The 12,093-nt window shown below is 42.5% G+C and overlaps 2 protein-coding genes across 2 annotated transcripts; one reads left to right on the top strand and one right to left on the bottom strand.

Moving 5' to 3' along the window:
- Nucleotides 1-1,026: 1,026 nt before the first annotated feature.
- Nucleotides 1,027-1,447, bottom strand: Bfra_012376 (putative gamma-glutamyl phosphate reductase protein; the record flags this gene model as incomplete). Its single annotated transcript, XM_037342693.1, has 2 exons — nucleotides 1,027-1,201; nucleotides 1,224-1,447. 2 exons carry the CDS (start codon nucleotides 1,445-1,447, stop codon nucleotides 1,027-1,029), a joined length of 399 nt encoding a protein of 132 aa, XP_037187415.1.
- A 935-nt stretch (nucleotides 1,448-2,382) lies between these two features.
- Bfra_012375 (putative ankyrin and het domain protein) lies at nucleotides 2,383-4,338 on the top strand (the record flags this gene model as incomplete). Its single annotated transcript, XM_037342692.1, has 1 exon — nucleotides 2,383-4,338. The coding sequence occupies one exon, from the start codon at nucleotides 2,383-2,385 to the stop codon at nucleotides 4,336-4,338; it is 1,956 nt and encodes a 651-aa protein (XP_037187414.1).
- Nucleotides 4,339-12,093: the final 7,755 nt, after the last annotated feature.

Here is a 12,093-nt window from a genome sequence, read left to right as displayed (position 1 = left end):
GAAAACCAAACCATTATCTTCATCTCATATTTGTCCACATGATTTCTGTACGTGAATATGTTTCAGGTGCCTGAGTCTACTGAGACTTTGAATGCACCTCACGTAATGCACCCTGCCATACCCTAGAAATATTTAGGCACCACTAGGTACTCTCTACATGATTTCTTTTTAGCCCGAGTATCTATTCAATAATGACATTTGTTCGAAGTGCCAATATGTTGCATCACTCAACTTCTTGCGGATAAATATGGATAATATGTACCTTACCATGTCAAACTTTTCGACTTATATCGATGACGAAACCAGGCTTTTGGATCCGCCATGACTTCCTAGACCGACTTGCGGGAATTATGTTCAACTATTTGGTGGGTTGAAAGAGAAATCAATGAATCAAGAGAAGCTCTCAATGTCCTGGTTCGATATAGACAACAAGCTTTCATTTCTTCGATTCCAAGTAGATAATCAAACCTGATTGTTTCAATTCCAAATATACAATCAGTCCTTGTTGCTTAAATTCCAGGTAAACAATCGTCCCTGCTTATTCGGATTGGAAATAGACAATCAGCCCTTATTGTTCCAACTCGACATAGGAAATAAACCATCAACCGCGAGGTTCAAGGAAAGATATTCACTTAAGTAGTTTCGCAACTGGCTTTATCATAAAGCAGGCAGGTACAGTAATCCTAGTCATATGAAATCATTATGGGTGACGCTAGATTCTGAATATTTTGTACGGTGGGCAGAGGGTCTGGTATGAGGTCATCGCCCATCAGCCCGCTCAGAAACGTGATAGTATTATTGACAGGGTCCCGCACAAATTCTGGATACTCACCATGGACTCGATGGCATAGGAGAGGAAATGAAGTGTATCTTCAGATTGTGGTTCGGTGTTCGACTGTACTCGGGTTGGAGTTGTGATTCGGAGGCTAGGATGTGAGTGTGGGCCATGGTGCTGTCCGCGTTCAACATTTCATCGGAGATACTACCTACAACAACCGTGCAGGTCTAGACCACTATCAGGCCTGGTTAGTGAAATCGTATGTGGTGAATGGCGCAGCGGATTGCAACCTGATCTTTCCGCAACTTGTGAGAGAACAGTCTGAGAGCTGATTGCTCAGCTGATATAGTCTCCGCGATATTGCATGCTACTGGATATACTGTTTTTGAATCAACGAAAACGCTTGTTTCTCGTTCCTTTTTGCTACGCATCATACACAGCCTACGGCGATATTTCATCGCGTTTGCGACCTTGAGCGATGGCGAAGAATCCCGAAACCCAATGATGAGCTACCCATGTGAAATCGACATTGTTATGGCCAGCGAACGAATAGTTGGAAGAATTCCTCAAGCTTTGCTTTACTGTCAATTCTTGGTACCCAGAAGTTGTTTTCAGAAGATTCTCTTCTTGAAATTGTTGGGATTGTGTGTTGATAATAGCTCTCGCCATGTAATCTCAGGTCCATGGCAGCGTAGAACGACCATTTCGGCCTGTGCGGATGTTTGAATCAAACCGACTATAGCAATGAATTCGTAAACTGATATTGATAGGCTTTGGGGAAACTAGCAAAAGACTCACAGCTCCTCTATTCTAATTTCAAGCTTCGAAATGCCCAGTCCATGAATACTCTATAGCCACTGTTGTTAGGCTCGGAGCTGGGCGGCTGGCAGGTAAGGTTAATGTGTATTACAGCAAAAGTAAATAGATTTCATGTCGTTCAATCTTTTGTCTTTTTCATTTAGTTATCTTTTTTCAGTTTATATTTGGTGTCTGGTTGAACAATAGGGGTGCATTGTTTTTGAAGTGCTAAGTTTGGGTGTTAGACGCGACGCGTTTGGCAGGCGGTAAGATTAATTTCGGTGTGGAAGGGCACGTTATTTCCCCCATTCACTTTGTTTATACGTTGTTCAAGCTCAAGCGATCCAACTTACAAGTTACAACAATTCAATTGCAGGAATTTCCTTCAATACACTCTGTATTGAAAGACGAAACGGACTCCGTCTGGCTGCCACTTAGTTTATCTGTCTACATACATAACCCCCGTCCGTACCCCCACGTGGAACTGCTCTACAGCCTGTCATTTTCACGGGCCCAGTTACTCCAGCATTATTGGACTTTACAAGATGTTTCTAAGGTAAAGGGCTTAGAAAACAAATGATTGTATGATCTTACCATGGTTTGCACTCAAATATAATCAGACCCCTTCACCATACGACATATTTAAAGGAGTTACTTGGGTAATTCGAGAAATCGACCACAAATCCATCAAGGCCCACATATCAAAGAGGCTGAAAGGCGTAGCACAAAAGTGCATCAGCTTTTAATGTAACCCAAATCAATGTCTTTTTCTCTGGTCCTCTCTTTATACTTCTTCATCATTCATCATGCCGTCTCCTTACGCAGATCTTCCGCTCCTGCACCCTGATAAGCAAATCAGATTGCTTCGGCTGGAGCAATCATCATCTGATGGTGATGACTATTGCTTCAGCTTGACGGTTCACAACTTTTGCGATGATGTGTACCACCCACGATACATTGCCATTTCGTACACTTGGGGAGATTTTGTCCCGCTCATGCCGATAATTGTAAACGGTAAAAGGATGCGAGTGCGATTCAATTGCTGGTATGCTCTGTGGCAGATGAGACACCATGGCGTTACCGATTATTTGTGGATCGATTCATTGTGTATCAATCAAGATAACAATGAAGAGAAGAACTTTCAGGTGGCTATTATGGGTTCGATATACGAATCGGCATTGTGGGTTGCAAGTTGTATTGGTACTGGTGACACAATCGGTGCCATACAGCCCACCTCGGCAAACGATGGCGGCGAAGAGGCTAGGATCGCTAGGGAAAAACTTCGAGGAAGGTTTGATCAAATACCTTATTTTGATAGAGTATGGATTAAACAAGAAATCATTCTTGCGCGCGACATCACGCTTTTCTACGGGTTGAAGAGCGTCTCATGGGAAATTTTTAACACGTTAATGAGCATTGAACAAAGACTGTCGGGGCAAAACTCAGAAGAGAGTGCTGATTGTGGTATGTTCGATGCTCTGGAGAATTCCGAATACGCTTCAAGTAGTTTTTACAGATGGGGTCAGATACGGGAGTATTCCATTCAGGAAGCCGAGATGAATTCTACTACCCTACAACTTTGCAATCATCGCTCAAATACAAAATCTGGTACATTTGTGGATTTGGTTCTCCGGTATAAAACAGCAAAGGCTACCAACCCCAGGGACAAAATATACGCACTTCTCTCTCTGCTTCCAAAGGAGGATTTCATCCGACAAAACATGGTAATTGACTACGAACAACCTACATTCCATCTGTTTCACGCCGTTGCAAGATTAGTGTATAGTACACATGAAGATTTGGAAATTGGACAAAAGCATCAAGTCCTTGAGTTAATCAGGGAATGGCTAGACATCAACGAGCATAATCTGGAAATGGATGAATACCTGAGATCAATTCCACCTTCACCATCAGTCTGGCTACCTTCTTCGACGTCAGATTTGACTAATCCCTGGCTTGAAGCAATTGACCCTCATGTCAGACTTGATATTAAGGAATTGTGCCAGATTCCTCAACAGGATGAACTTCACGCCAATTTAAACATTCAAGCTGAGGAGTACGCGCCTTTAACATTGCTCGAACATATAAATACGTGGCGGCAGAACGATGAGAAATGGTCCAAGGAGCACATCAATGAACTTTTGCCTGCCAATCTTAAAACATCCAGAGTTACCATTATGTGGCCAAATCTACAAACGGATATTTTTCCAGCTATGAAGGAGTTTCTAGTCAATGCAGATGTTCGAGACGGAGATTTCATTGCAAAAATAGTTTGGGGTAAATCCGAAATTATATACAACGCCGCAGATCATTGGACTGCGGCATATGCTGTTTTGCGCAACGTGAAAGTTAAGGAAAACGACAAAGAACTTGACAAAGATGATGACTCTATTATGGATACTTCCGACGACGTTCTTGACGGCTCATCGAATTGCGAGTTAGAACAAGAGCAAGGCACGGATGCTTTTCTCGCACTCCATAGCTGGGCCATTCCGGTGAGCCAAGATCTGAAAATTCTGACAGAAGACGAAAATTCGGATCTTTCTGACATATATCGGAACCAAAACCCGGGCGTGTTAATCCTACATCATCGAGACGCCTTGATACCGCTGATTTTGAACGATAGACCATTACATGCATTGCTGTATCCTGCCCCCGCCGGATCATACTTATCAACAATTCAATTAGACAACAATGTGAAATGCAAATCTGAGCCTCCCTTAAAACAATTGTCCGACTACATCAGCGACGTGTTTGGGTGAAATTCGGAAGAAGTGGAGACTAAAAATGGGTGTTCTGAATCAACAGTAACAAAAGTTGCGTCTGACAGTATTTTAATATCATTGAAAATTTCAATCGAGCAATAAAGCATTGTCAATGTTTAAGAGTCCTGAAACGTGCATCAAATATTAGTCTTCTTACGTATGCCAATTTCAAATTGTGGTGAACAACTTTCGGTCAGTCCACTCTGTTTTTCACCAGCGCAAGAAGTAATCCGCTGAAATGAAATTGCTCTGATTTGGAAGACCAATAAGCCTTTTGAGTATCTGTAAACCCCTCATCTTAGTCACTGAATTATGTTACGGCCACAGTCGGCCAATCAAATTTCACCTGGACATTTTCCACTATTCTTCCCCGCTATTGAGTTAGATACATCCAAATCTCTCACACAAAGATACGCTCTTGTTGTGATGAAGTTTCCGGACATCTATTTCAAGACGGAAAATCGATTTAAAGGTGTATGATACGGATTCAATAGCAAAGCTTGCAGACTTGCTCGTGCATTCGAAACCTCGACACCAGGACATGGTGTTGCTAGGAAATAACCTCCTTTCTACAATTTCTCGTCTGTCTTCCAGGGGTGAAGTCTAGAAGATATATGGGTTGGATTAAATTTTTGACAGTGATTGAAGATTATACGACAATTACGCGAGTTTGAAGACAATGATGTGCAGCAACATAGATTGTGATGTGGCTTCGACACGTGGAAAATGAGCTTGAAGTTTACCAAACAGATGATCTGATCTACTCAAGAAATGTAGCAACCATACCAGGATTCGCGTCCCGCCTTGTATTCTTTGAAGGAACACTATACTACTTACTTCTAAGATAGTTTGTATATGTCATCTCATCCAGAGCAGGCGAGTGGGTCACATTGTAGGGATTCAAAATGGAGTTTGAGAGCCTCATGAGATATTCACCAGAGCAGTTGCGAAGTCTTTGGACTTAGCATTCCTTTTTGAGGCGAGGTTATAAAAGGGATAATCTTGCTGGAAAGTTTTGTCTCGCTAAAATCAGAACCGAGGATTGCTTTGTACCCAAACAATGGTTTCCTCTATATTTCTATCAGATCTTTGGAAGCAAATTGTTTAGGTGGACTTTTCTCAGTAGTGTGTTTCATTAGGGTTGAGATATGGTATAAAAAAAGTATAGCTGGAAAGTGTATGGCAAAAAGCTCACTGACAGCAAGATAAAGAAGGTAATGACGACAAGAGATCTTTTAAAGACAATCTTCATTTTTATTTGTCCCGGGAAGAAATATCCAGCTCAAACGTAAAGAGAGTCCTCGAACTACTCATTCACAGGTCATATTTCTTTGTAAAAACTACACCTTTGTGCCGGCCATGCTCCTTCGCAGTTGCAACGCACCTTCTATGAAGAAGGCTTTGAGAAGAGATACAGTGGTACTTTATGTACCCATGAAGCATTCATCTCCCTATCTGATTGTACCACAAAAATCTTTCAAGGTGAATCATCAACAGAGTTATCAACTCATTCAATCCAATTCACCATCCTCATATATGACGATAGCATTGCTCCACTTATTCATCACCATCTCATTCATATCACAAACCCCCCTCCGTGAAATAAATTTACAAGATACCTATTAAAGTCCCAGCCCGAGTTAAGATTTCAGCTCTCCAATATTGGATCGGGAGCAAAACATTGCGGAGTTATCCGACCGCCAACTCGGATGTGTGAGACATTTAACCGTGTTTATTACCTCAAAACTCCAGCATTCATTTGTAGAAGTCTTGATTAGATGGGATTCTCCGCGATTGATGGTCTTCAAAACAGTGAGAGTGATGTTCCTGACAACAAGAAGCCACCGGTAATTAATCATTCTAGTAGCAACAGGCACTCAACAACAAGCAAAAATCAAGGATAGCACCTACTGTAACAACGATTCTCCCTCACTGAAGGAATCAACTAATCATCTACCATTCCATTCATCAACTTATTACATGCAACCAGAACTACCCTAATCGCAATGCGCTGCCTACCAATACCGAAACCACATTCTGTGGCCACAAACTGTCCATTAACGCTTGAATACCCTATTTTAGAGACTTGGTATAAAGAACGAAGATCCTCAGGATTAAAGATGATATATATACTCTCAACTCCCTCTCCTCCTGTCTAAAAAGTTTCCCATAGGTCTAATGTATGCTCATTCACTCGCACGAATCTTCGATGAAACTTTATTCTTCACTAGAAGTGACTCCCGATGAGAAGTTGAGAATCCGAGTATAGAAGCCCCTACATCTTCCCCTTCCCATTTCCGTTTTCTCGCAAAGCAAGAGAGTTCAAATGAAAGAGACCTCAATAGATGCAGTATTTATTAACGTTGGAGTAGAACCCGGGTTGATCCTAATGTTTACTCGTGTGGAGATGTAAGATTACATGATTCTGTGAAATATTGGGAGATGCAGAAGCTACCGTAAGAGCGGGGGAGGGACAATACTTTCGCTGATAGATGCAGAAGAGTTGGCGATATGTTCTTGATTATGACAGCGAAGGTAAGCTTTCCTACATGACACTTTAGACGCGAAAAAAGATGGATATAAGAAATCTCTCTCTGGTAAAGATATGATGCCCAGGTCACACGGTTTGATGTCCAGAATTGAGGCATTTTGATGAGTTAAGGGAAATCAAATTCCTCAATCTGTGTCAATGTTGACACCCTTGTTTCTGCGGAGAAAGGAAATGTGATGGTCCAAGGAACGTTATATATCTCAGGAGAAGAGCCCATTGCATACTACAACTACACCGACAGGGAATATATATGGAAGAACATTCATCTGATAAACCCCATTGCACATCATAGCGTAGAAGAATCCAAAAGCTTTTCATTTCCAAAACGCATATATCTCAACACTTCTCTCAGCAATCCACAACAAACACAGCGCGCCCGCCTAAAATCTCCACCCAGAAACCATCCATCCATCTAATCAACAAAAAGCCCCCAGCATCCCCATCCCCACCCCGCAGATGTCAAACCTCAATCTCAAGACCTGAAAATCATCTTCCCGCTGCGAACCTTCCAGCCAGCAGCTTCTAGAAACATACCACCGTCGATCTTCATCCACCAAGAACTTCCATACTATCCGATACCATCCCATCCCATCCCATCCCATCCCATCTATCCAATCCCGAGACTTACTTACTTCCATGAACCTGATCCCCGGGATCCGATCTACACTCAAGACTCTACCTTATACCCTTCGTATCCCTCAACCCTCAACCCCCAACCAACAGTGCCGAGAAAAAAAAACCGGGGAAAAAAAAAAAGAAAAGAAGAAAAGAAAAACATCAACGCCGATCTTCATTCCCGAGAAACTTCACAATCCCGTTCCATCCCGTCCCCTACCATCCCATCCCATCCCGAGACTCACTCCAAGAACCTCATCTCCGGGATTTGATCTACACTCCGCGATACTCAGTGCACCACCCGTAGCCTCCTTATCGATCTCCACATCTAATCTTCTATCCATCCATCCATCCCGGTATCTCGGATGACGCAAACCTTTTGATTAGTACTTACTCCTCGTAAGTAGGTAAGAGTCTAGCCTCTTGTCCATATTTCTAGACTATTCTCGTCTTACGGATTGGATTTTTTCTCAAAGTTGTAAGAGGTCTAAAATCGCCACTTTGCGTGGGTTATGAGATGGAATGGAAGGATGGACTGTGAGACACACGCGTCACGGATAGACAGATAACACGATAGAGATTTCTAGTTCAAGTAGACAGGTATGAATTAATCAAATGAAAAATACCAGAGCGAAATTTCTAATTTGCTTTTCCCGTGGGCTCTGAGCATGAGATGGTGAGAACACGGAGAACGACTGAGCCATGCACTCATCCCCATAGTGTTGTGCATATAACGCATGAATATGGATGACAGGGTTCCTTGTTGATGCACTGGTATTTGATTTCCTGATTGTTTGATGGGGAAATGAGAGGTCTTTGTAAAGCTTGTTCATCTGTCTATTGCGAACGAGACAACTGTGTAGTGCTCCACTGATATATTATTGCAAATCCCAATAAATGAGTACATCGCACGCCACGGAAAACCGAGAGCCGAGACTAAGACTATAATTCCCATCTAATAAAACCTCGACGAAAACAGAGAATTTGGGTATGAGACAACCACACTTCGAATAAGCTTAAACATTGGGTTTGGAGTGTGCTACTCTGAAGGAAGATTGATGGATCCTGCCAGTTCAGTCTCTATGGGTCAAGATACGAGTTCAGAGAGAAGAATCGTACCTTTCACCCGCCCATGTTGACGCGACGATCAAACCCCATCATCCACCTCTATCGGAGGCCCCGACGCGGCCCGGAAGATATATCCCGCTGCGGCTAATGCTGTAATCGATCATGCATGCATGCAATGTGAATCACTTCCCCGCCGCCCCTTTTGCCATGATTCCTAATCCCAGCCTATCAAACCTCTGATCGTCATGATATGCAAGTCACAAAATTTGTGTCGAGAACGATTCTTCAAAAACAGGGTATTGCACAAATACGTCTCCATGCGACCGATTGCAGGAGAAGAGGCTAGCTAGTTAGGACAGACGGAAGACTTCTAGACCTATATGTGAGGATCTTATAACCGTGCATTGATAGAGTGTGATTATAGTTGTAGATCATGATGAATAATCGATAATTCTTCGCAAACTATCGGATTGCGTTTTCAAGCTCAAATTGAGTGATGTGACAATATTTTGCTGTATGATGCGCTGGGAAGATGTTTGACGCGGTTGAAGTCTTGAGGAGCTATGATTCTGCAAGATACTCTGCACTTGAAAGCATTACGTAAATGATGTGTGAGTGCGGGCGGGAACAAGACTTTTGCTCAATATACAGTGCAGGAAGTTAAGCGGCGGAAGGATCCGCGCGGAAGAGTAGGGCATGGAAATAAGGAATGACTCGTAGAAGATGCAGGAGAGTGGAGATTTCAATCGCAGTGCACCATTTGCAGCAAAAACAAGGATGTCATGGATTCCGATTCACCAATCATCTTTCCTCCGCGAACAAAAGAAAGATAACCAAGATTCCAAGAACCAGACTCGTCGTTTCGAGTTGGATTTGACAGCTGGGAGAACCCCAATCCATTACGCAGGGCGTCTGTCAAACAAAAACGCCTCTTGAGTAGAGATGAACGCAAGTATGAAAAAGCACATAAACGAGTGTGCGTGCGTCCTCATGTGCTCGATTTGATTGGTGAGAGTAGTATTACGCACTGATACTCTATACCCATAGGGATATTAATTAGACTTTGAAGAATGATGGTGAAACGAGAATCTGCTCACGAGGGATTGGAATGCGATATCATTACATGTATAAAGAATGAAACATAGAAGTGAGTATGATATCAATTCGCACAATGACTCATATTCCCGATGATAGCGGAATAAAGAGATGGAGATCTGGGAACTGAGACTGTTTCGTATGGGTTTTAGATCATGACGATCTCTCTACAAAGAGCATCATAAGATATACCCTTTGTTTTCTCAAAACAGAAACTTTAACCCAATGCCGTTCCGGCAGTTGTTTCGAGGTGTGGAGTTGTGGCTCATGAGTCAATTTGTAAGACAAAAGCTCCTTTCATTGTCATCAGGAAAAGAATGCCTATATGGGTAGCATGGCAGTAACAATGGAGAAGTACTAGATCGAAATCGCGAGGAGAGAATGGAAGTATCTCGGGATCATCACGAACTGCGTGCCGTGTTTTTCTTGGAATTTGTGTTAGGAAGCCAGTGTTCGAAGATATGTGTGGTATCTTTTCCTTGAAGACTAGGAGATTTTATCTTAGGGAGACCCCTACTGCGTAGGTAGTGTTGACGATGATACATCGAAATCATAGACGAAAGGCTAGACAACAAAATAGCCACATGTTGATTGTTAACCTTCAATCCGAAAGTAGCAACTAGGCATGAGACATCGAAACTAACTGCCTTCGCCACTGAGCTAAAGAAAAATTTACTTCATCACTATTCACTAATAAGCGTGGGAACAACGTGACATTTAACTCGCGATGCCAATCTCGACGCCATAGATAAAAGCTAACACAGCGATCACACGGTAAGAGGAAACTTATTTAGACTACCAAATAAGTCTCTTAGGCTCGAGAAACTAAGTACGGGATATAGTGATGCCTCTAAAAAACCCATCCTTTAGGGCCTAAGCTTAGGGGTCCGCCTATCTCTTTAGTGGTGGTGTAAAGCACTAAATACACACTATCAAAGTCTAACCCGGACCCTTGGAATTCGGAGTATATATGATTTGAGATATGGGAATGTTAACAGACTTCTGCGCTTGTGTTGTTCGAAAACCATAACTTTCATTCTTGAATGAGAATTGAGAAAGTGGGTTGTAAAGTTTCGAGAATATTCGTATTCGATGATGCACATGTTTCGGACATCCTGAAAAGCCCCTGGCGATCCAATCAATAGAGGCAAAACGATACCCCATAAAAGCACTCTCACCCAGCCCGGCTTTTGTCCCAGACATCCCCATAATATCTTGCGGTTCACGGTTTCCGCTTTGCCATCTCGTATCAATGACCAAACAAACTTCCCAGAAACTTTAATGGAACTTTCTCTCGCGAGTTTCCCTTCCATCATTCGGTCTCCAGTCTTTCCTTGCTTTGTTCGAAAAACGGGTTTTGCTTTTCGGGGTAAGCCGATGTGCCGACTGGGCTTTCATTTGGAGATGGAACTGGGCAATTTCCAGAGCCAAAGTACTGGATGAGACCTTTTGAGGCGAAGCATTTCCAGAATACTTGTATGATAAATTATACTCCGTAGCAGTGACCTGATGTGGAAAGTTTAAGGGCAATCCGAGGTAAAACAAGTTTATGGAATCTAGGAAGCTCCGTCAGGTACCAAGATTATGTTACAAACTGTGTACTATTTCTGCTGCTCCTTGCAAAGGCAATCTCATCATAAGAGTCCTCTGAGGAAGCATATATTGGGTAGGGTCCCATTATAAATAGCATCGTCGCATGTCTACTCCTTAGATTGATATCAAGGGAATTTCCCACTGATTCACCTATTTCAAACCCAATGTCTTTGTTCCGACCAAATTAAAAGGGGATGGAACAGATACCCAGTTCTTGAACATTCCTCCCAAATTCCAGAAGTCCTCTGAATCTGATTATCAAATTACTAGTGGTTCAGTCACATGTTCTTGGCGTTCTACGTTTCGCACTCCTTTATGCTCCAAGACTATCAGGCAAAGCAAGGCAAGCGAGGCAAATGCATACGATACGGTACCTACATCAGGTCTGCTGCATGCACGCAGATCCATCCAAATAGATACATACGTACGATAGATACGTGCTTCGTCGCAAACGAACGAACCTTTCATACCCTAAGAATCCCCCGCATACTTCCTATCCCTACCCTTAAGATAATCAGTATTCACCCTACAACAAAAAGAAAGGCCATTCTACATCCATTATAAGATTAAGCATAAGCATCAAGGTAGACTTTGCTTGCCAGCATAGTGCGAGAGTGTGCATACCATTGCCAAATCTGCCCATCCACAGATTTTATTTACTTTGTAGTGGTGGGATGATGTTTGGTAAGGCTTGTGAGTGGGTGGTGTGGGGGTCAATACCTAGTACCTAGGGGGGTATTTATGTGCTGATTTGGGTTATAGAGTATGTATGTATGTATGTATGTATGTATGTATGCTGTACTCTAGATCTTACAGTACAAGTTAACCTC

The sequence above is a fragment of the Botrytis fragariae genome (genome assembly GCF_013461495.1).
Source record: "Botrytis fragariae strain BVB16 chromosome Unknown tig00000274, whole genome shotgun sequence".
In the NCBI taxonomy this organism is placed as follows: Eukaryota; Fungi; Ascomycota; class Leotiomycetes; order Helotiales; family Sclerotiniaceae; genus Botrytis; species Botrytis fragariae.
This window is presented reverse-complemented; position numbering and strand designations above follow the sequence as displayed.